The 26,010-nt window shown below is 39.5% G+C and overlaps 1 protein-coding gene across 16 annotated transcripts; it reads left to right on the plus strand.

The window, feature by feature from the left end:
• Positions 1–4,487: 4,487 nt before the first annotated feature.
• Positions 4,488–23,224, plus strand: zdhhc3a (zinc finger DHHC-type palmitoyltransferase 3a). Of its 16 annotated transcripts, none has more exons than XM_071470037.1 (8): positions 7,050–7,096; positions 8,004–8,033; positions 8,598–9,006; positions 9,209–9,333; positions 9,600–9,696; positions 10,043–10,124; positions 13,346–13,476; positions 22,025–23,224. In XM_071470037.1, the coding sequence occupies exons 3-8, from the start codon at positions 8,665–8,667 to the stop codon at positions 22,229–22,231; spliced, it is 984 nt and encodes a 327-aa protein (XP_071326138.1). In that variant the 5' UTR covers positions 7,050–7,096; positions 8,004–8,033; positions 8,598–8,664; the 3' UTR covers positions 22,232–23,224. The 16 variants fall into 16 exon arrangements, with proteins under 16 accessions (XP_071326139.1, XP_071326140.1, XP_071326133.1 ...); XM_071470036.1 differs by having other exon boundaries at positions 7,084–7,194; XM_071470038.1 differs by lacking the exons at positions 7,050–7,096; positions 8,004–8,033 and adding an exon at positions 4,488–4,624.
• The last annotated feature ends 2,786 nt before the right edge of the window (positions 23,225–26,010 follow it).

Genomic DNA, 26,010 nt, shown 5'->3' on the forward strand with positions numbered 1-26,010 from the left:
CTCAACTCAGTGTTTCTGAAATTAAAGCATGAGTAAAAGCAACATAGTAAACAGTCTGTCAATGCTAATTTCATCACACACACTAACCTATGGGGAGGGATTTAGAGTCACCAATTAATCTAGTATGGATGCATTTGGACTGTGGGAAGAAGCCAGAGTACCTGGAGCACCCCATGTATGCCTGGGGCTTGAACCCAGAAGCTTCTCACTATGAGGCAACAGTGCTAACCACTGTACCACTATGCTGTCCTGTAATATTTTTTTTTAAATTGCAATAAAATTTATTTCAGAATAAGCCTGCAACATGACAAAATGTGAAAAAATAAAAGGGTCAGAACACTTCTGAATGCACTGTATGTGTGTATGTATGTATTATAGACAGCTACCGTTCATTAGCTTAGTGATAATATGTATGCCCAGCAGGTCTGTCAAGCTCTGGGTTTGAGTCAGATAATAACGCAATAAGCACATAATGAACTAATTAGCAACTAATTGGTTTTAGCATGTTCTTGATTAGTCAATGAGAAATAGCTGATGAAATCTGCTAATGTAAGACAGCAAAATTGACAGTCACATCTAAAAATGACAAATTGTTTTGTCTTCATCTGTCTGAAATCAAGACCCATTGTTTCAAAAATGACATAATATTTTGAGTGTAAATTGGCAGAAAGGCAGAAATCAACAGAGACAAGCAGGTGGAAATAAGATTCTTTCATTATTATAAGACTCATTATAACATCTAAATTTTAAATTTTAAATTTTTTACACTTATAATTTCACAGGTCCCTCACATTTGATGAGGATAATATAATAATTCAATTTTTATGCTTGAAGAATTTACATAATAATGTGAATGAGAGCATACTGACAAAGCAGGTTGTCAAACTCTGATCTCAGAAACAGTGTAATAGATTTTCTTGTTCTGCAAACTTAATCTAGCAATACTGATTAAGCTGCCTCCTTTTTTCCCCCCAAGTCTTTTTGATAAAGGCACTCTAACCTTCTGCAAAGAGCCCAGCTGGGTTGGTGTGCTTAGAAAAAGCCATTACAGAGATTGCAGTGTGAGTGGAAAAAAGGTGAGCAGAGCCTTTTTTGGGAGGTCAGATAGAAAGGCTAAGAGGCGGGTACAAAGGGACAAACACAGCAAAAAGATGGAGGCAGATGCAGTCACAATGGAAAGGTGTGAAAGAGGAGATGGAAGACAGCGGCAGACAGTGAGGGAGACAGGATCAGAAATGGTGGAATATGAGCTTTGGTAAATCACATCCAGAGCATCTTCATTAATTTGTCTGTCACATGCTCCCATGCCTTCCTGCATGGCCAGAATTCACAGTTGTCATTATCTGAGATGGAGTTCAGCAGACATATGTTGTAAATGCAAAAAAAACAAACAAAAAAAAAAAAAACACTGGTACATGATGACTTTGGTTCCCTGCATCTCTCAGTGGACCCTGTGAGAAACTACAGACTGAAAGGCAAAATTGTCATATGTCATAAATCTGCATTGAGTGGCAGTTTGGCTCAGCAGAGGGAGCCATAATTAAAGATTAAAAAAATACTTTATTAACTTATTACTTTATTATTTACTAGGCAAATTCAAATAGTCCACTAGCTTGTTCGAGTATTTAGTTAAGATTTGAGTCTGTGTCATGATGCACTGCATCTTACACCCCATGCGTCTCTCGACAACAGTCCTGAGTGAGTCCAGACTCCTGCCAGTCACAGACCCAGCTTTTTTAACCAGCTTGTCCAGTCTTCTTCTGGTCTCATGAGACATGCTGCTGCCCCAACAGACTGCAGCATAAAAAAAGACTCTCTCCACCACTGACTGATAAAACGTGGGACCTGAGTTGGTGAGGAAGAAGAGCCATCTCTGCCACTTCCTGTAGATGGCATCTGTGTTCAGAGACCAGTCCAGTGCTGCTGGCATCAAATTCAAATTGAGCATATTTTTTTATCAAACAATAAAATTTGAACATTTCAACATCTGATATGTTGTCTTTGTTCAGTTAAATATGGGTTTACATGAACTGCAAATCATCACAGCTTTTTTGGAAACAGGGTTGTAAGTGAAAATTAGGTACAAGAATATACCTTGGCAATGGTAGTGCAGGTGCATGCCAATATTTCACATAACAAGATGAGCTTATGGCAGTGTACAGTACATACACACAAGACATAAAGACATTTAGTCCAAAAGCAAGCCATACAACAGCTGGCTGTATCTTTCAGTATAGTACAGCCCAGTAGCACCCTACACCATCGCTAGCTAGGCTATGACCTCAATGCTAAAATGTTTCACCAACCATGATGAAACTTGGTGTGATGTTGAGATCAAAGAGGAGTTTGACATTGAAGATGGGTGGCTGTTTCCACCAGGCAGTTATTCCCCTGCTGTGTGAGCCAGGGACACTGCAGAATCTGCAGGTGCTGAGGCGAATTGAACAGATGGCAAATTAGGGTCTCTGTGTGGTTGTGAAGGAGGGCAAGTTGTATGGGTTCTTCTCTGAATTGTCTGACAGAGAGGTTGTCGATCAAATGCACTTGCTTCCAGAGGTCTAGGCAGAGAAAAGGAGTCAAGGCCTGTTCTTTTCACAAGGTCATAGTCCACTGAATTTGCATGAATCCACCAACACAGCTTGACTGAGGAAAAGAGAGGAAGAGGTGAGGGTGATTATTGGATGGGAGCAAGACAGACAGATAGGAAAAGTTGTTTGGCTCACCAGCCCCCTCCTCCTCACTGATGAGCCTGCTTTTTTACTGGACAGGAGGAGAGGATGTGTCCCAGCTGAGCAAAGCAGATGCACTGACACTCCTGCATGCGTCACTCTCACTCCTCAGGAGACAGTCTAGTTCTCACCAGCTGCATGGGGTAATACAAGAGGGCAATGCTTTCATTTTATTATTTAACTCTGTATTTGCCCTACTATTAGATGCAAAAAAGGCCTTAAAGAATGATTATTAATATAATGTATGAAATGAATACGAACAAATTGGCGGATGTAGCTCAGATTTCAGACACAACACATAAGGAAACAACCAAAACTGAAAATATGTCAGTTTTTGAGCAAAATATTTTAAAGTGAATTTGTCAGAAGACCCTATTTTTAAAAAGTAAGAAATCAAGAGTAGCTTGTAGGAGATGAAACTAATGTTTATTTTAATATTTTGGAATTGCACTTGAGAGACTCTGTAAGGCCTTCCTAATGCTTCCTCATAAGAGGCTGATTAGAATAAGAGCACTTTTTACATCCTGTCCCTGCTCTTAATGGTTCAGCAGCAATCCCCATAGGAAAGCTATATGGTCAAGAGGAAATATGCAAAGGAGAAATGAAATGGGGGAAGGGGAAATGAAAGGATGCTTCTGATGCAGAATTTAAGAGGGGTTTTATTTGAGCCACTGAGCTTTCTGATTTCCTGTGGAATGAATACCCATTGTTGATTTAACCTAATTTGTTCTCTTCTTCAGAGTACGGGTGAATCCAGCTTGATGCAGCTGATGTAAAGGATAAAAAATTTGTAGGAGATTAAAAACAAACTCAAGGTATCTCTTGATACCCCCTAAAGCTTGATGGATCTGCCCCATTAACTGGATCTGCACCTAAACTGAATGGGTTCTTTGTTGGCCCATTACCCCATTCCTCCAGTAGGTTTGGTGCAAATCGGTTGAGTACTTTTTGCGAATCCTGGATACGAACAAACAAACAAACAAACAAACAAACAAACAAACAAACAAACAAACAAACAAACATAGGTGAAAACAGACACAGTTGAAAACATAACCTCCTTGGTGGCTGTAATAACAGCAGTATTTTTGAGTATTATCAATCAGGATTCCATGTCTAGCACAGCACAGAGACAGCTCTTATCACAGTTACACTGATTCTGGGGCTTGCTCAACTTTAATTCTGTTTGATTTGTTCCGCTTTTGATGTGGTCAACCATGATATCCTTATAAGTCACTATGAATACTGTTTTGGTATTGAGGACTGGTTTTGCTCCTACCTATGTGACAAATCTTTCTCTGTTGTTTAGGTTTTTGTAGAGAAGATCCCCAGCCCATCTCTCATGTGGTGTTCCTCAGGGCTGAGTTATTGGTCCTATATTTTCTATTTATCTGCTTCCTTTGGATCAGATCATTCTTAGGTATAATATATATTTCCACTGTTAATGTGGACACACAAATGTATGTTCCACTGACTGTTACTGACAAAGACAAATTTCCACATGTAATAACTTGTCTCTCTGATATCAAAAGCTAGATGTGGTTCGGGTTTGACTTGGGTGGGATCTGTCGTGATCCTGTTTGGACCTCAGCCTGCTTTCCAGTCTTTTGTGTTTGTCTCCCCCACCCTGTGTCTGTGTGTCTGCTTTTTCCCAGCAGGGGTGTGACTGCAGGGCCGGCAGTCTGACACACCTGCAAACCGTCACTCAATCAAGTCTGTTGAAAACATTTATTCCAAGCAGACCTTGAAAAAGTTATCTATGCTTTCATTTCATCACATCAGGATTATTGCATATCCCTGTGGTCGGGGCACAGTCAAAGAGCCATCTCCATCTCCATCTTCAGCTTGTTCAAAACTTGGCTGCCAGACTTCTAACAACTCCTGAGAGACAAGACTATGTAAATCTTCTCCTTACAAACCCTCCTAACTGTCCTAGCCTGTCCTGCTAAAAAAAGCAGGCATTTTCCATTAGAGCCCTGCAGCTGGGGAACTTATTTTAGCAAACTCAGTTACTTCTCTGAAATCACTCCTCACAATAGAACTTACTTTTACATTTATTTGACCTGTTAACTCACTGTTTAATTAGGTCTTCTATGTTTTTGGATGGACTGTAACTGCGGAGCCAGCACTATAAACTGGAGAGATCCATGAGTCCATTTGAGTCCAGATAAATTAGAACATTTCTGACCTGAAGCCTGGAGTGCAGGCACAGCTGCGAGGCTGATGAAGAGAAAGCATCATATTTTATCTGAAACCTACACCAGTAATCTGCATAGCAGCTTGGCCTAACATTTCATTTCAGTATACCAAATGCCGTACATGGAAAACACTGCTGTGTGGACAAAGAATATTCTTCATATGTTTATTTAACGACACTGAAACTACATTTTCACATATGATGTATTATAAAATGTTATTTTAAGCCTTCAGGGGTGTTCCATTTGGCTGGGGAGGAGATATTCTATTTTCTTCATGGCTGACATAAGGATTAATATGACAACTCCACATAAGTTTCCACTCTGTATTCAAATTTTCACAGTTACATGATTAATTTATGTTGACAGAACTTAAGCTGAAGTCCTGTTGGGTATGGACAAAGATTATAGGATATTATGTTGTTGAGTCCAACGTATGTAGGCTGACAGATGCCATACAGTACTCTGACTTAATGTTTTTCAGGTCAAATACTGTGCTTTGGAGTAAATTCAGTTATCAATCAATCCAAAGAAGCAAGAAACCACAGACCATGAATAGGCTGCAGCTCAGTGTAATGTTGTTGCTCAAAAGCCGAGAGCAATGAGTCTCAGGGTCATACAGAAATAGTTGTTTGTATGCCACTGCCCTCTAGTGATGATGAAATGTCTTTCATCTTAGCTCAGCTCAAACAGAGGATATTAAAAAGACGATTCACAGCACCTCATTCAGTCATTTTGATACTGGAGTATTTACTAAGAAATGTAATCTCATCAAGTAGATCATCCAGTTACACCATATATGTGAAAAAATAAGCACATCCCATGGAATTTTTCACAACATATTCAAACAAGCAAATATTTCACCCTTTTTGATACAATGCCTATGGATAAAGGTGATAGACTTGAACAAAACAAGGAAAACTGTCTCTTTCAATCATTTATTCAACAAAAATATCGACAGGTGTAGTATTGTTCTTTGGAGAAAGTAAGTACACCCTTGGCTTCAGAAGCTAGTTGTGCCTCCTTTAACAGAAATAACTTATTGTAGCTGTTTTGCATTTGCATTTTTACACAAAATACAGATGTTTGACCCCTCTTCCATGCAAAATTTCTTCAGTTACAACATGTTTGAGGGTTTTGTCGCATGTACAGCCCTTTTAAATGTCCCTACAACATTTCAGTGGGGTTCAAATCTGGGATTTGACCAGGCCGTTCCATAACCCTCCATTTCTTCTTTTTGGGCCGTTCCTGGGTAGATTTGCTAGAGTGCTTAGGCTAATTATCCTGTTGAAAGGTCCACCTTCAGTTCAAATGAACTTTTGAACAGATGACCTCACATTATCTTCAAGCACTCTTTGATATGATTCAGAATTCATAGTTGAATCAATGAACGCAAGCATCCAGTCCCTGAGGCAGAAAAGCAACCCCAAACTTTAACATTTCCACCACCATGCTTCACAGTTGGCATGAGGTTCTTCTCCTGAACAAAACCTTTTGTCCGAGGTCCTTGGAGAGCTCTTCAGATCTTGGCATGATGACACCACACACCTCAATAGCAAAGAGAACACCAGACCCTAGATGTCAGGTTTAAATAAGACAGGTTCCACCTGCACCTCCACCTGCAGGAGGTTCCAATCAATGGCACCTCATCTGGAAATGACAACAAAATGTCAGTTTTATGTGTCATTTGCTGGAGTTATCACCTTTATCCATAGGCATTAAAGAGAGTGCAATGTTTGCTTAATTACACTGAATGTCGATTTTGCAGCCGGGAACATGATTTCACCCATATTTTGACGTTTTATTTTCCCAAAAGTTTTTTGACACATTAAAGTAGATATGGCAGTTTTATTCAATATGTTTTCTATATAAAATCACTTTTGTAAATTTAAGTTGAAACACACATGGGTGTGTCTCGTCTTTGACCCATATATTAATATGATAAGATATACCCAGTCCTGCTCGCCTTCAAAATAACTAGGTGATAGCTATGAAAAATAAATAGATGGACAGATTGGCTGATGTGTGCTTAGGTATTTCCTCTGACGTAGCCTCGCTGCTGTCCCGGCGCCTTCCTCCTACGTCATGACGTCTTGTTGTTGGTGGAGGGGTGGGGGCGGAGCATCGAGGGGGAGCAGTTGCAGCGAAAACGGCCGAGGGACGCTCATCTTTCAGGTGAGGTATAACCGGACATAATCACAGTTCACCTGAGGTGAGGGCGGACAGACGTCCCTGGGGGTGTAGCGACTTACAGCTGGGGGATGTGCGAACAAGTGAGTAAGTGCTCTCTCTGAGACGTTAGCTGAGCAGCTATCGCAAGCTAAAATGGACTGGCGTTAATGTGTGTCAGGTTTCAGTAGGTACACAGGCCGATAAACGCACATTACCAGCGTCTTCTGACCTAACCTGGGTGAGGATAACGCTGCTAGCTTGTTCCGTATACCCTCTTTTTTTCATCTGACAACAATGATAATGTATTTTAATCATATCGTTGCTTGTCATACAGAATTTTAATGTACTTGTAGGGTTAAACCATCGTTAAGTAAGAGTTATAGGATGATGAACACCAGATCAGACATCTCACAGTGACCTCCCCTCTCACTGGGTGATCTCTGATACAGCTCCACTCAGCGTGGCCCTGAGTCAGACTGCAGAGGCATGCGGCTCTGTGTGGCTCACAGCTGTGTTTGACCTCTGACTAGAGCTTTGACAGGTCAACTCACCTGGTCAGCTTTCACCTCTAGCTTATTGTCATGAGATGTCTGTATCAGCATGCCCAGATAATAAAGGTCTTGATCATCCTTCCCTGAAATTTTTGTCTGACACCTTAGTTTGATTTAATACAGTGTCATATATTAAAACAATATTACCTCAGTATAGAAATGTGCTCTCGCGTCATGCTTTCCTACCCTTTTAGTCCTTCACTGGGGTCATAATTATTAGAGTTATTTTGTGTTCAGTGTGAGGAAGTTTCGCTTGTAGCACAGACATGCTTTACTGTAGAACAGGAAAGTTCAGTTGTTGTCAGCATTTCCTGTGTCAGATGGTTTTGTCATTCACAAATCTGCTTTGTCATTTACAGTACAACATTTCAGATGTAGCAACAGCCCAGGTACAAAGATCATAATTAATTGCAGTTCATTTCCTTAAGTTGTGTATGTTGAACAGCTTGTTATGTTATTCCAGCTTCTGACATGAATATTTGCTTATTGTCCTGGTCCTCTATGATAGTAAAAGGTTGACTGGACAAAACAAGACAAGACACTTGAAGTTGTCAGCTTGGGCTTTGGTGAACTTCAGCTATCTGAACAGAGAAGTTCAACAGTATTTCTTTAAAAAATGACCCTAAAAGATTAACCAATCTTCAAAATGGTTGCAGATTAATTTTCTGTCTATCAACTGATCAATTAATGGACTAATCCTTGCAGCTCTATTTGCTAATTCCAAAAGTGCCAATCACAATTTTCTAAATCCCATCCTGATCTCATCAAATTATTTGTTCAACCAATACTTAAAAACCTGAATAAGTTTATGATCAGTTAAAATAAAAGAGGAAATTCTCAAAAGGTATTTTGATCAAAGGCATATACATACTCAACAATAAACAAAATGTTTTTCCCCTTAGAAATTCTCTTGAGAACCAAACCTTGGTCTCTAACCTGCTCCTCTCCCCCAGCATGCGGTGACTGAGGAGTGAAGGCGCAGCGTGTCCGGTGGCAGCAGGCATCTAGCTTAGATGAAGGATGAAGAGCCCAGTGCACAGATGCAGGGATGTAGAGCATGGGCGTGGGCAGGCTGGGAACGGGGCAGGAATCACTTGCCTACAGGCCGAACAGCGCATCCCTATCTCCAAAGACGTTATCACTTCCTCCTCGGCCTCTGCCATGTGGTTCATCAGGGACGCCTGTGGCATTGTGTGTGCTGTCATCACCTGGCTGCTGGTGTTGTATGCTGAGTTTGTGGTGCTGTTTGTAATGCTGCTGCCATCCAAGAATCTGACATACAGCATTGTAAATGGGACACTGTTCAACAGTCTGGCCTTCCTTGCCCTCGCCTCACACCTCAGGGCCATGTGCACTGACCCTGTAAGTTGGGCTTTTTGGGGTAATTTATACACACATTGAAATGAGGTGGCAGGCTCTCTTTAACTCTCAATGTCTTGCAGAGAAGATTTGCATCTTATCTTCGGACCTGAATTTTCATAAAATGACAGTACATTCATTGTGATAATTAATTAGCTGAAAATTACACTCAGTCACCCTTTTGTCTGGTGATGTTTCCTACTAGGGGGCCGTTCCAAAAGGGAATGCTACTAAGGAATACATAGAAAGCCTTCAGCTGAAACCAGGGCAGGTGGTATACAAATGCCCCAAGTGCTGCAGTATCAAGCCTGACCGAGCACACCACTGCAGGTAGGGCAAAAAGGATATGAAATTCTCACTGTAGCTTTTTTAATTCACAAACCCAATCCCATGCCAACAGCTGCAGTGTTTCTGCAAAGAAAAAGTAAGACTATTATGATACATTTTCACTAAAGTTCATTTGTAAAAATTTCTCCTCACAGAATGAGGTGTATTTCACTTTCTGCGAATGTTGTCCTTGTGCACAGCTGGTACACTGCTCATCATATTTTCTTCTATTCCTTTTTTCTTCACATGTAACTTGCTGTCTCCCTCAGTGTTTGCAAACGCTGCATACGGAAGATGGACCACCACTGCCCCTGGGTCAATAACTGTGTTGGGGAGAACAATCAAAAGTACTTTGTGCTGTTCACAGTAAGTTCACCGCAATAATGAGTCTCTTAAAGTGTATGCTGACCAAAAACATAGCATCAGATTAAAAACTGGAGAAGGCTGCCAGGGACCACGCTACAGCAAGAAGCTGCACTTAGATTGTAGTAAAATGGGAGGTAATACTAAAATAATAAAAAATCATGTGTAACACTTTTTAAGTGGTTGTTACATTGGAAAAATTGGTTGTAGTTGCTGTTATAATGCAGTATGGATGCAGCTGAGAGGGATTCCTCAATAATTACCACTCTGTTTGCAGTCAGATATGTGGAGAATTGTCCATCATTGTGCCCTTTTTTCATAGTTTTTTTGTTTTTGTCTTTTAACCTAGATGTACATTGCACTCATCTCTCTCCACGCTCTGGTCATGGTGGTCTTCCATTTCCTATACTGCTTTGAAGATGATTGGACAAGTGAGTGTTTTTTTAAAGCTCTGTAGCTCTCAGTTTCCCTCACTCTTAAAAAAAGAAGAAAAAAAACCAAACACTGTTTTCAGATCTTAGAACTCGAGTCCTGAACTGACATCATATTTCACTACATTCTACATTCTCATTACAGCTAAAACAGGAGACATTTTTTTGTCTGTAGTCTGGCACCACTTCTCCATTCAGGTGAAATGGAAAGTGGTCCCAGACCTTTGGACTTCACTGTCCCACTTGTCAAAAGTTTTAGAACACTTCCATTTTCCAGCTCTTAATTAAAGTTACATAATTCACTGTCTCAGTGTTTCTGAAATTAAAGCCTAGAACAAGTAAACAGTTCAAGATTTTAAAAACAAGGACTCATGGAATCTCTTGTTGAATTAAATATAATCAATTTTTTCTTTTTTGTACTCATTCAGCAGCTTAAACACACTTGTGATGTTCTTTCCACAATGGAAATCAAATAATTCTCAGAAAGTTTGTTCCAACATTATTCCCACAAATGTGTTGCACTTGCAGGTTGGTTTGCTTTCACCTTTTGTCCGGCTCATTAAAATCCAGATCTAAGAATAATGCTCCAGATTTCATTTGTCAAAGATATACCAAGGTCTTGTTCCCAGGCAGACTTAAAAAAAGGAAATCAGAACCAACAGTTCACATAAGGCTTGGGATCAGCATTGTTGTTGATAGCTCTCAATATATTTCGTAGATATAATGTAGATGCAAGCATCGTCCTCTCACAGCTGGACAAAACAATGTAGAGCTGTTCTGGATATAGAAGGGACGGCTTAAGTCAGCTTTAACAGGATCTTTTATACTTTTCTAAGCGTTTTCCATCTCTTAAAGTGTGTTCTATATCTACATGTGCATGTAAATGTTCTACAGAGTCACGAGGCTTAAAGTTCCCACCAAAGGGAGGAACTGTCAGGGCAAAACCCAATTTTCTCATTTGTATGAAACACCTCTTTGGGGGTCCAGACCTTACCTCTTGGATCTATTGATGTCAATATGTCTCTTGGTGCTGCCCACCTGCAGGCTTACCCACCCACACAAGATACAGCACATTACTACTTATAATGAAGCGTTTTCTTTAGTTTTGTAGCCAAAAAGAAACCGTGTTCTCAAATGCCTGGAGAAATCTACTTCATTGTTTCCAGGTTCCCTCCACTGCTCCAAACATTTTACTGTGAGGACTGATTCAGAAACCATACACAGTTAGATGCTTGATTTTCGCAGTGGTTGTTTCTGTAGTTTACACTTAATGTGGCCAACTGGGGCCACAGACTCACAGCCCCTCAGTCTGCATTATTATTATTATTATGGATCTGTGATGTTTAATCAGGTCACAGATGACCTGGTCACGTTAGTAAGAAGCAATGTAGCAAAGGTATAAATGCTTGAAAGTTTGTCAGTATTGACATGCTACACATCGTTAACTCAGATAAATGATTCACAGTTTATCCGCTGGGTTCATTTCTCAGTTACTATGAGCACTAAAGTCTAATTCATTCAGATTCAGCAGCATCATTAACCAGCAGGACGGTGAAGGTGTTGACTGCCGACCTCTGGTCGTGAAGTCCGACTGTCTGTCTGTTCCTCCATTATTTATATTCCTGAAGTCAGGAAGAGTCCACAGATAAAACAATCATAAAAGTATTCCAAGTTACTGTCAGCTACTTGATTTTGAGCTATAACCTGCATCAGGCTTTGACTACACAGACAATACTTCATAGATTAATACAGTACATAGTTGGATTTGGCCTCTTTATTTATTGAATGATAAAAATAGAAAATAGTTGCATTGTTATACTGTTAATGTAGAAAAACTAGAGGAATAAGTCTGTCTGTACTTAGGTCCTCTCCAGCTATCATGATTTGTATTTTCATTGTTTTCTGTGGTAATTTGCTCTAGTCTGGCAGGGGAAACCTTTAAAGATCCTGTTTTGTGTGTTATTCTGGTTGCTAATGTGCCAAACATTCTTATAGCTCGATTTGACTATTGTCTTCCGCTTTTTTTAACCTCTTAGTTGTATCTAGATTTTGTTCTGTTTAAAAATTAGATAAATATGTCTATTTGGAGCACACACACATATCAGTCTACAGAACTAACATTTAATTACAGGTGACAGGGAAAAGTCAAACAGAGATCAAATTCAATATGGTCAATTCATTACAGTTCATGTCTAGTAAAAAAAAAAAACTAGTTGAAATTGTGGTTAAAGATGGAAACAAAGTCTTCCACTCATAAAGTAGCACCACCAGACTTTCACTGTTTCCACTGCAGTTTCCTGTTTGACTCATTGCCCTTGGTTACTCTCTACATTTGTTTTATCTTTTACATTTGTTTTACAATTTCAGGTTTTCCACCCACAATTAAGTCAAAACCCACTTTGGTTGTCCCCAGATGTAAATATCCTGTATGCACTGCTGGCCCTGTGAGTATAGAGAATGGCTGGCTCAGCACAGGCAAGGTAGTTAATTAGCTGTCCTGAATAACTAGCGGCATGTTGCACCAGTTGATTGTGAATTCAAGAGTGAAGTCAACACTAACTGCTAAGTTGTAACTAGTTACTTTGACACTCCCTCTGACTTTTAATTAGTTATAGCATCTCCACTGACACTACAACGTGACTAGGTTGACTGTTATCAAAGACACTGGCTTTTGCTGTACAATGTTGTGCTTTGATGTTTTTTTTGGTTTGTTTGTTTTTTTACAAAGAGGAAGATACTGTAACACAAGCTTACTGTCAGGATTAATAACTTCTCCTCCACGCTGATGTAAAAATACTTCAAAAGTTCATCACCAGGTCAATGTTTCTGTTACAGACAACAGGCAGCGTGAGCAGCAGTTCCCATTTTCAATAAATGCATCTTAAAAATGAAATTTATTCCAAATAAAAGACAATATTTCCTTTTTAAAATCCAGTTTTTGTTGACTACGCGTGAAAAATCAACAAATTGATAAGTGATCTACTAAATCGCCACATCCCAAACACTCAGCCCCTTTCCCGAACACTGAGGGAACCTGAGCAGGTGTCTAGCAGACATGGCTGTAGACTGAATTGCTTCGAAGCTTTGCATCCTTACTGTAGTGTTGCTGATGATTCAACAGTAGAGTGCTGTACTGTCTTTGATTGTAGTGTAGCAGTTCCTCATATGATCCTCTTCTTTGCCCTTTCACTTCTCTTCCTCCATGTCCCTCCATCCCCCAGAGTGCAGTTCCTTCTCCCCCCCAGCAACAGTCATCCTCCTCATACTCCTGTGCTTTGAGGGTCTCCTCTTCCTCATCTTCACCTCTGTGATGTTTGGCACCCAAGTCCACTCCATCTGTACCGACGAGACTGTAAGTGAACCATTTAGTGACCAGCAGTCAGTCCTCCTCCTGTCCTTTAAACTCTACTTCCGTTTGCTCTTCAGATATTCTCCCTGCTGCTTCCACCCTTTGCTTTTTAAACATTAATATCTTTGACCTTCTTCTTCTTCTAATTCAAACTGTTACAACTGAGTGATGTACAGTGCATTTGGAAAGTATTCAGACTAGAGCTGGGCGATACGACTAAATCAATATCACAGTTATTTCAAACTTTTACCTTTATTCATTAATGAATGAATTCTTTGGAACTTATCATCCTCTCCTTTTTTTAAGAAGAAGCTGCTTGAAGTCAGTGTTTGTGCTCGTGAGATCACCAGCTTTGCTTTGAGTGAACGTGGACTAACGTTAGTTGGACAGGTGGATGCACCTGACTGAACACGAGGCAGTATTTATTAAAAGGTCAGTTCATGAGCGTGCACGTTGGGAAAAGTATTAATTGAATTAACCGACATGAGAAAGATCAAGTGGGTGAGAAGTTCTGAATGTCAGCTTTGATGCTCGGTCCTGATTCAAACTCCTTCAATTTTATCATGTTTTATGTTGCAGCCTTATGTTACAATATCTTTTTCTGTGTTCCCCTCAATCAATCTGTACTCAATACCTTATAATGACAAAGTGAGAACAGAATTGTAGAAGTTTTTGCAAATGTATTAAAAATTTCTCCTAATCAATTGATTGGACATGATTTAGAAAGTTACACCTGTTGATATGAGGTCTGACAGCTGACAGTCCGTATCAGAGCAAAAACCAAGCCATGCAGAGTTAAGAGACGGGACTGTGTCGAGACACATCTCAGTCTCAAGTGTCATAGCAAAGGGTCTGAAAACTTGTGTCTGTGATATTTCAGGGGTTTTTTTAAGAAAAGATGCAAAAACATTGTCATGACGGAGCACTAAATGTAAACTGAAAAGGAAAAAATGAACTTCTTTGATTTTAGCATGAGGCTGCAACATAACAAAAGTGAGACAAGTGAAGGGGACTGAATACTTTCTGAATGCACTGCAGTTTAAAGTACAGCAAATTCCCCTCAAGTCTTTACTTTGATTGAAAACATTGTCTAAAAAAAAAAACTGACAAAAAGAAAGAAACTTCAACAGAGAGCGCCTTAAATGTAAATTTGTGGTTTCTGCGACTGTGGCATTCACAGTGCTGATGGTAAGAACAGTGTTTAAGACAGAGCTCCAGACTTTGACCAAAATGGTTGCATATGTGTATGTCAAAAATCAAAATGTCAAAATATCAGATGATTGCGTTCGTGAGAGTGCATGATGATCAGTAGGCTGTTTCGGTGCTGGCCGGCACCAACCATTGTGGCTGAAAACAGTACCTTTTCTTCTCCACTGACTGAACCAGTCTCTCCCTTCCTGCACTCTCCCTGATAGAGAAATACATTTAGTTATTACCATGTTTTAAAGATGAAGCTGTCTGTAGCTGATTATTTAAAAAAACTAAATGAGGAGAGGGAGGAGGAGGCAGGTGGAGACAGAGAGACACTGAGACGTCCTCACTCAGACAAAACTTATAAGGACCGCAGACTTCAGGAAGAGCTTGAGTGGGCCAGTGAAGAAGAAATAGAACTTTCAACCACAATGGCTAAAGCAGTACCTGTGGTTGCAGTATGAGGGGAATACTATGCTGTGTGTGTGTTGTAGGCAATGTGGCCCATCCATTGCCGGCAACTCTGTACTTGTAACTGGGTCAGTGCAGTTTAAGTTTGCACAACAGCAGTAAGAAATACACCACCTGCAGGGACCAGTGCATCACCTAAGACACTGAGCTTTATACCAGTTAGATAAGAGTAATGGCTTGACAGAGGAGAATGAACTGGCCATCAAGTTAAACACTGTATCTTCCACACTAAGCTGTGTTCATAGTTGAGATCAGAAAATTACGTTTAAATGCAGAGGTGGACTAACGTGTTCTGCAGAAGCTGTTTTGTGCACAGATTATACAGATGTGTTAAGATGTTTGAATTAGGGCTGGGCAGTATATTGCACAACACATTATTAGGGTTTAGCCCACACACGTTTTGTTTGTGTTTTTTGCACACACAAGGGTGGGATCTACTTCCCACAACACCCAGTGAACTATGTTTCACACACAGAGGTTGTGTACAGGCAATAGGCTAATATAACTAAAAATTATAATATGGAACTATTTCCACATTGAAATGTCTAAAAATGACTAGACCTGTGTTTTTTTTATTTTTTTGAATAGTGTAATTACATTATCCCAAATGTTTCCCACAATTCTCAAACCTAGCGAAATCCATGATTTTAATCATGATGATGGTCCGTTTCATTTGGTCGCGTGTCAGTGATGTCATATGTCGTTATCCCTATCATTATCGGGTTGTCCATCCCATTCTCGTGGACACGATATCTCAGTAACGCCTTGATGGAACTCCCTCGAATTTAACACAAACGTTCACTTGGACTCAAGGATGAACTGATTAGATTTTGGGGGTCAAAGGTCAAGATCATGGTGACCTCACAGGCTGGACAGATACAAAGGTTCATGAATCTCTGATGCTAATAATCATTAGCAGCAGAAAACATGCTGAGTGTTGCATTCAGTGGGTAAAATAACATTTCTGACCATGAGCTGTATCATGAGTGAGCCACATGATAAGTATCGTGATGTCAGGCCTAAATTTAAAGTGGCTGTTTAGACTGTGTGCTCACTACAAGCTGCTGTTAGCACTTGTCAAAGATAGTTTGCTCAGATCCAGGTCGTTACACGTTACCACGTTACATTTATTATTTAACCTACATAATGGGGCAGGCTACGCCTCATTCTCGTTCAGCCTCAGGTGCATAATAAACACTTGTTTGCAGGGGTCTCAGTTTCAGACAAGTTGGCCGGAAACACCACAGAGGAAGTTGAAGTCTGACCAACTCATTGAATTCATGTTAATTAGCTAGTTAGCTATAGCTAATAAAACGTGCTGACAACAGTTGTCAGTTCAGCTGGAAAAACTGATGGAGCCGGTTAAAAAGTAAGAAGCCTGCGTTTGTCTCCTTTTTTTTTTTTTTAAAATCAAGAATCTACCATTTTAAGAATTAGTGCGAGTTTTGAGCTGCAAATTTCTAGTAACTAACAGTAACTAATACGCATTTTATACAGGACACTGACATATGATGCAGGTCTACTGAATGTTTACTGCTAAACTTTACCAAAACAGACAATTACATAGAATAATAATTACATTTAATAAATTTAATTTATTTAAATTTAAATTTAAGTTTTACATTATTAGATCTGTTCAAAGCCTGAATTACTGGGTTTGTGCCACAGATGATTTGATAGAAATGGCTGGAGTCTTATTTATCAATTTGGTTTGTGATTACTGACAGAGTCACAAAAGCACAGCAACTGAAGTTTGGTTATCTCTCGTTTTCAGGGTATAGAGCAGTTGAAAAAGGAAGAGAGAAGATGGGCTAAAAAAACTAAGTGGATGAACATGAGGGCGGTATTTGGACACCCTTTCTCCATATTGTGGTTTAGTCCCTTCTCCACCCCTGACCATGGGAAGGCTGAGACATACCAGTATGTGGTGTAAGAGCTCAGCGCAGGGAACAAGGCAGCCGGTCAGAAACCAAAGTGCGAGGTCCAGCCCAGCCCCACTGAGCAGAGCTGTGGCATTCTGTTGCTCCCAGTGCTGAACATGAACTGTATCTCCCACACTAGCCATGGACAGCTTTTCGTCAGCTTTTTGTGTTGCCAAACTAAGTGCGCTGTACGTCATTTTTGTGTTGCCGTGAGTGAGTCAAGTTGCTGAGAAAAAGAAACACTTTCAGTGTGTGAATCCTGTTTGCAAACACTGTGACAAGCCTTTTTTTTTTATCTTTTTTTTTACTTCTCTTTCTGTTGTATCAGAGCCCTTCTTTTTTCTTACTGTCTTCTCTAACCTTGAAGGGTTATTTCAACTAAATTATAAAACAATCATATTTTATTACCTTTCCCTGGTATTGTCAAGTCATGCAGATAGTTTCAGTTTTACACTGTATTCAGAAAGTGTTAAAACTGCTTCAGTTTTTTCACATTATGTTGCAGCCTTATGCCAAAATAAAAAAGAATAAAATTTAAAAAATTCCCCTAACGAATGTTAACTTAATACACCATGATGACGGAACAAAAACAGAATTTTAGAATTTTTTGCAAATTTATTATATATCTGTCATAAGGTGTCACAGCTGACAATGCACCTCAAAGCAAAAACCAAACCACGAGGTCAGAAGCCAGTCCGGTAGCCTCATTAAGACTTCTCTAGTCCCAACGAATGAAGTTAATAGTGAAACAGGACTTTACAGTTGGGGTTATTGTACTAATGTGTACTGATGAGCTTGTGTGTGACCAACAACCGATGAAACTGAGCTTCTTTTTTTGTCCTTCTTTGCTGTGTCATGGCTGATTACTTGTGGCACAGACAGTGTTTTTGTGTGCAAACTATAACTGTAAGAATAAAGGAGTCTCTTCATTCAGTTATTTTCTAATTGTGGGAGTGGAAATGAGGCTTGTGCATTTGCGCCCAATTTCTCAATGAGTGAGATTTATAAAACAATCATGCACATAGTTTTAGTATGGAAGCGTAATGTATTCACTTCAGATACAAAAAATGTGCCCAGCTGAAAATATTCTGAATGAAGCATACATTTAAACGGATATTGGATTGTTTTAGCAGGCGTCTTTTAAGTGTCTATCTTTTTCTGCTGGCCCTGTGCACAGCAGCACTCGGCTCTGCTCCCGGCTGCTTCTCTATACTGATCGGAAGCTACTGCAGTTAATACACTGACTATGCATGACTACCTCACCCAACCCCACGTCAAATAAGCCAAACTGTCACTTTCATTTTTTCTGGGGGGGCCGTGTTTGTCATTATGGGGTATTCAGTGTAGACTGATGAGGTTTTTTTATATTGTTTTGTTTTGTTTAGTTTTTTAATTTTAGCTCAATGGAAAAGAATGGAATTTCCCTTAGGGCTGCAATTTATGATTTATTTCTAGTAAGAGTCATGGTTGTTCCAAACTAATGTCATTTAAGAATTATGGGGGCCAGTGTGCTCTTGGAAATCTTCAATGCAGCAGAATTTTTTTTTTTGTAGCCTTTCCAAGATCTGTGCCTGGACACAACCCAGTCGGAGCTCTGCAGGCTCTCCTTCAACCTCAGCACTTGGTTTTTGCTCTGATGTGCATTGTCAGCGGTGACACTTCATATAGACAGACGTGTGCCTTTCCAAATCATGTCCAATCAATTGAACTTTGATTGGACATGATTTGACTTCAGTTAAGGTGTAGAAAAATCTTGGAGAACAAGAGAGATGGGAGGCACCTGTGCTAAATTATGTGTCATAGCAATGGGTGTGAATACTTGTGTCAATCTGATACTTGAGGTTTTTTTTTTTTTTTTTTGCAAAATTTGCAAAAAATTCAAAAATTCTGTTTTCAGTTTGTCACTATGGGGCTTTGAGTTAGGACTGTTGAGAGAAAAAACTAACTTAAAGGATTTTAGCTTAAGGCTGCAACATAACAAAAGGTTTGGCCTCCCGCAGACACCAATGCTGCCTCTGCCTGTGTGCATGATCAGTTGCCAGGGAAACAGCTCTTGTGCTCTAAGCACATGTGGTGTTTTGATGTTGTGAGCGTGGGCCAAATTTAATGAAAGATGACCTATTAAAATGTCTCTGTTGGAGAAAATGTCTTAAATCCCATGTGGAGTTAAAATGTATAAAATATCTAAGTCTTGCATACATGCAGCAGCTGGGTATTAGCTGGACTGTATTTCTTAACTCTTCCAGATTACTTCGTTATTATTATAAGCTTTTAACGAAGTATTTACTCAACTTTCCCCTTTAACATTTACACAAGTGGTAAAAAGGCAAATTCACACATTGTATTTATCATTTAAGAGTTTGTCCTGCGTGAACTGCTCTCTGTTTACACTGTTGATTTTATTCTCCTATTCTTTGTTTACATGATATTGTATGTATCCTCCCTGGTATGTGAATGCATGGTACAGGTGAAGGCTAGTTTAGTAAATGTATGTGAAACATTGCTGGTATGATTGTGGTGGAGATGATGTTTTCTACAGAAATCTTACAGAAGTCTTTCTTAATATTCTGAAGATATTTCCGCAGATGTGCAGAGAATAAATACCTGTCAGCTGCAATGCAGAGTTGATTTTTGCTTGCTTTATTTGGATGTGGTCATTTTAATTTGAGTGTGGAGCAATTACTATGGCAAAAAGTTAAATGTTCAAATAATTAAAAAAAAAAAAGTTTTTACTTTCCCTGCATACAGTCCTTTTCTGATTTATCTCTCATGCCCTGCATTCTGAAATGTTCCCTGTGTCCTTGTCTTCCATTCTACTCCCTCTTTACTGTGTGTAACCTGGTTCTTTTCCATGCAATGTTCTCTCCACACTCATGCATTTGCTTTGGTTGAACTCACTCTGCCAAAAGCTTTCTGAAGCAGACAGCCGTTTATAACCTTGATAGAGGTAAGCTTGCAACAGAGGTCACATTAGCCATCCCATCAAGTGAAACACATCACACAGCATGCCGATATCAATCAGAGGGCCAAAGTGCACTTTCTTTTTTAAAATGTATTTATTTATTTATTTTTTGCTGTTTCAGATTCAACCAAACGTTATGAATGAATGAGTGAGCTCTGTGATGCATGCACTGTTTTTGAACATTTGAAAATGTTTTCCTCTTCCTTAAACGTTTTTTTTGTTTGTTTTATTTTTCAAAGTGCATGTGAGTAATTTTGTGCAGTGTTTTATTAAATCTTGGGCACGTTTCTAAGAGAAGTGAATCAGAACTGATACCAGAGCATTCTTGAAAGGCTTGGTAATACAAAAGTCTGATACAATCCTCACATCTTGTATACAATAAAAGAGAAATTATCACAGTAGAATGAACTCCTGTCCATGCTGGCCATGAAGACATCCCTTTTCAACCAGTGTAAGAAATGGGCTATGAAGCACACAGACATTTTTCTATATATATAAATGCATTTCAGCTGTCTGAGTTAGACAAATAAAGTGGGGACCTTCAAAAGGCTATCATGTATTTAAAAAAAATAAAATAAAAAAAATACTGATTTGTTCATATTCATTCAAAGACAACCCCTGTTGCCTGATCATAAAATACCTCTCAGAATTCCAAACACCCCATCCCTGGTGGAGTACATGGCACAGCAATTATACATTGAATTTTGAACAGATAATTACAGATCAATTAATTCACATTTTCCCAAGTTTTATTAATGCTCACCCACATATCAAATGGCAGCTCTAGTACATTCCAGAGTTCAGTCTTTTTTAGTTTTAGTAGTAGTTAGTTGTCTTTCCTTGCAGAGCAACTGCAGTTAACAGAAGCTTTTTGCCTGTGTTGTCTCAGTCTCTTTCCCCAGTTGACTCCGCTTCCCTAACCCTAAACAGGGAGAGAATAGCAAAGCCTTCAACGACAAAGATGGTGTTTGTATGACACGTCCTGATCTCACCAATTAGCCAATCATTTGCAGGCAAACGGGAAACATATCAAGTTAATCTTGTTGCACTGACGCAATGCGTATGCATAGCACAAGTTCAGCTTGTGGAAATCCCACAACCCTATTGCTCTAGATTAAAATATCTCAACAATTAGATCTCATTGCATTTTATACAGATAGTCATGGTCCCCATAATATGAATCACTTATTATGGGGTCACATTCTTCACTGTGTGAAGTATCTTGACATTGACTTAATTAATTGCCAGAACATTTTATGCAAACATTCATTGTACCCAGAGGATGAATCATAATAACTTTAGTGACCTGCCATGATGATGATATTTGGGGTTTTGAATGAAACAACTCAACAGCTATTGGATGGATTACCATGAAATTTTCTTCAGACATCCATGTTCCCCACAGCATAAACAAGTTTTATCTTTTCACCTACCATCTAGTTGCCACTGTCACCAAGTCACCCTGAGATAACCTCTGTTATGATGCAGCACTATAGAAATAAAATTGTCTTGACTTTATTCTGTTGAATATGTTATTGTGCCAGTAAAACTACTGATATTCCAATAAGCTTTAACTGTTCTTTGTGTTCAGCGCTAATTAGAAACTGCTGCTGGCGTTGCAGTTGACTCGTGTTGTACATAACGAGGACTAGCTGTTGATTGGATGTTAGATTTTCACCAGGAAGGGATTGCTTCATGGCCAAAATGGACAGAGGTTACAATTACAGCAGCAAGTATCTCTTTCAACATACCTACAGCAAAGTTTCAGTTTTCAGTATAAAATCCATACGTCATCATTTAATCATCATTTAATCTCAATCTCAGTCTGGATAGTTTTTACTTGTATCTGAGAAACTAGCCCAAAAAGCTAAACCACAGTATTGCACTTTTTAGTACTGTCATCAACTCTGTGTCATAGTTGTGACTGATAGTGCATGTAGATAATACACATCCAGTCTTTTGGCTCAGCTCCTTTCACCTCAGAACTTTATTATGTCTTCTCCAGGGAATCGAGCGTCTGAAGGGAGAGACGGGGAAGTGGGTGAAGGTGCCGTGTTGGGAGGCTATGCAGATGGCGTTTGGAGGCCCGTTCTCTCTGTCCTGGTGTAGCCCCTTCACAGGGCTGAGCTGCAAGAAGAGCCCTCAAGAGCATATCACCGTTCCACAGGGGGAGATAATTGAGGAGGACGTCATAGAGATACCACTCAACTAGCACTGCCCGCAAGTGGAGAAACATTTTGTCTCAGTCTGGCAGAGCTTCTACACAAGCACATTAAAATCTCTGGAATTTGTGGACAACAGATGTTTCCATGTTTTCCTAAGTAGCAAGAAACCACCTGGACTTGGAATTTATATTTTTATGTTTTATTTTTTATCTCAAAGACTTCTTATCTATGTGAAAATATATCCACACGTCCACTTCTCTCCCAGCGGATTGCAAGGCACATAGGGAGGCAGACTTAGATTTTGTGAATACATTTACCAAATCTCAGCATCTTGTCCCTTTATAAATGTCATTGCACACACTATAAAGAGAATCTAGTACCTGCAGAAACTGTCTTGTTCTCTTAACTCATGCTGCCAGACCTGCAGTATTTCCCTGAAATCATTAATATATAATAGAACTATCTGGTGAAGTACAGGAGCTGAAATCATCAAGGAAGAAGATGATGATTTATTTTAAAGCATCTCTTTGAGCTGTCTCAGGAGAACATCACCAACACAGTACCACTACTCTCCTGCCTTTTTTCTGAGGATTTTAATTCACCTTTTGCCTTATCTGTCTTTTATGAACAAACGTTTGATCTGTGTCTGGAGTTGCCACCTTTATCACTCATGTGGAAAATGTGTGGTCACTGACGCCGTGTTGATGAGACTGCTGTGTGAGTGAGTGAGCTGAATGGCTGCTAGATAAGGGCTTTTAACTGTAAATGGGTGCTGAATATCATGGAGCCACTCAAGTTTTATTATGTTTACAGTATTTCAACAGTCTGTGTCATATCACTGTGTGGGTTTCATTTTTAAATTCTAAAATAAATTAGCACTTCATATGAAATCGGTATATTACAAACAGTGCTGTCTTTAAGAGTTTGGCTATTGTAATAATCGTCAAGGAAACAGAATTGAGTCATTTTTTTATAAACTCATCTGCACAGTTTTACACATCAAAGGATATTTATAGTAAAATTAAAAAAGTAAGAAGGAACCTTTGTCAGGCTGCCCTGATTTTAGACAGATTATGTATGACATTCATGGCTGAGTAAAACAACTTGGATACTATAACTAATTTTAATACAAGCGTTTATATTGGTGCATATAAAATACAGCAAACAAAATTCCTCAACTCAGAGGAATAATTTATGATTTTTAGGGAATACATGAATTTGCTTTCCTGATGAGAGTTACACCAGAAGATGGATACTACTCATGTCTGTTCTGGAGTCAAGTCAAGTCAGATTTTATTTATATATCACCAGATGTTAATGTTAATGATAATACTGCTACTGATACAAAAATAGTATTAATGATAGTTATTAACAATAACAATTAGTACTATTCATTTTAATAAATTTAGCAGCAGGTTTTGAGCAGGATCATGGGGGCAGTTGCAATTGGAGTTCCAGACTCTGCGGCTCTGGAGATGTTCCTAACGACTAATTACCCTGTCGAATAAATGAAAATTTAAATTTAGACTATTTGACTAGTCTAAAAGTAAGAAAACACTCAGTTACAGTTAAAACAAAATCCCAGTTAAAATCAAATTCTGTTATCTTTTCAGACTGAGCTGGATCACAGTGTGGTCTGTCACGCTGGTTTGTTAGCAGTGCTTACACCAGCAGTGTAGGGTGTAAGTTAACAGCCACATACTTGTGCTGAATGTGGTTACGCATTGCTCCAGTTGACTGGTTATATGCCAGTTTGTTCTGAACAGGCAACATACAACCTCATTTTCTCTGGATCAAAATACCTTCAGGAAGCCCTACTGGCTCAGCTAGGAGAGCGGACACCATTTAGGCTCAGTCTGCAGCAGCCTGGGTTCCAGTCTGGCTCAGGCCCTTTGCCTCATTTCATCCCCCTCTCTCTCACCCCTGACTTTCCTGTCTCTCTGTGACTGTCTGTCATAGTACAGCCAAAAAATAGTCAGTAAATAACTTAGTTAACTAGCTGTACATTAACGAAATATTAGAAATTTGTTTAACCAACTAGTACAGGTGCTGGTCATATAATTAGAATATCATGAAAAAGTTGATTTATTTCAGTAATTCCATTCAAAAAGTGAAACTTGCATAATATATACATTCATTCCACACAGACTGATATATTTCAAGTGTTTATTTCTTTTAATTTTGATGATTATAACTGACAACTAATGAAAACCACAAATTCAGTATCTCAGAAAATTAGAATATTGTGAAAAGGTTCAATATTGAAGACACCTGGTCCCACACTCTAATCAGCTAATTCACTCAAGACACCTGCAAAGGCCTTTAAATGGTCTCTCAGTCTAGTTCTGTAGCTACACAATCATGGAGAAGACTGCTGATTTGACAAGTCCAAAAGACGACCATTGACACCTTGCACAAGGAGGGCAAGACACAAAAGGTCATTGCTAAAGAGGCTGGCTGTTCACAGGGCTCTGTGTCCAAGCACATTAATAGAGAGGCGAAGGGAAGGAAAAGATGTGGTAGAAAAAAGTGTACAAGCAATAGGGATAACCGCACCCTGGAGAGGATTGTGAAACAAAACCCATTCAAAAATGTGGGGGAGATTCACAAAGAGTGGACTGCAGCTGGAGTCAGCGCTTCAAGAACCACCACGCACAGACGAATGCAAGACATGGGTTTCAGCTGTCGCATTCCTTGTGTCAAGCCACTCTTGAACAAGAGACAGCGTCAGAAGCGTCTCGCCTGGGCTAAAGACAAAAAGGACTGGACTGCTGCTGAGTGGTCCAAAGTTATGTTCTCTGATGAAAGTTTGCATTTCCTTTGGAAATCAAGGTCCCAGAGTCTGGAGGAAGAGAGGAGAGGCACAGAATCCATGTTGCTTGAGGTCCAGTGTAAAGTTTCCACAGTCAGTGATGGTTTGGGGTGCCATGTCATCTGCTGGTGTTGGTCCACTGTGTTTTCTGAGGTCCAAGGTCAACACAGCCGTCTACCGAGAAGTTTTAGAGCACTTCATGCTTCCTGCTGCTGACCAACTTTATGGAGATGCAGATTTCATTTTCCAACAGGACTTGGCACCTGCACACAGTGCCAAAGCAACCAGTACCTGGTTTAAGGACCATGGTATCCCTGTTCTTAATTGGCCAGCAAACTCGCCTGACCTTAACCCCATAGAAAATCTATGGGGTATTGTGAAGAGGAAGATGTGAAATGCCAGACCCAACAATGCAGAAGAGCTGAAGGCCACTATCAGAGCAACCTGGGCTCTCATAACACCTGAGCAGTGCCACAGACTGATCGACTCCATACCACGCCGCATTGCTGCAGTAATTCAGGCAAAAGGAGCCCCAACCAAGTATTGAGTGCTGTACATGCTCATACTTTACATGTTCATAATTTTCAGTTGGCCAACATTTCTAAAAATCCTTTTTTTGTACTGGTCTTAAGTAATATTCTAATTTTCTGAGATACTGAATTTGTGGTATTCATTAGTTGTCAGTTATAATCATCAAAATTAAAAGAAATAAACACTTGAAATATATCAGTCTGTGTGTAATGAATGAATGAATGAATGAATGAATACAACATACAAGTTTCACTTTTTGAATGTAATTACTGAAATAAATCAACTTTTTCATGATATTCTAATTATATGACCCGCACCTGTATTTCTGGTGCGAGAGTATACACATCCCCTGTCCCATTGGAAGCTGCAGCCTGTTAGCTTAAAGACTAGAAGCGGGGAAACAGCTAGCCTGACCACAACCCACCAACCAGCCCCTCTAAAGGACACTGATGAAAACGATTTTTCGTTTACCTTTGGACAGAG

This window comes from Trachinotus anak, unplaced genomic scaffold (assembly GCF_046630095.1).
Source record: "Trachinotus anak isolate AG129_WGS33_773 ecotype Australia unplaced genomic scaffold, CSIRO_AGI_Tana_v1 ptg000032l, whole genome shotgun sequence".
Classification (NCBI taxonomy): Eukaryota; Metazoa; Chordata; class Actinopteri; order Carangiformes; family Carangidae; genus Trachinotus; species Trachinotus anak.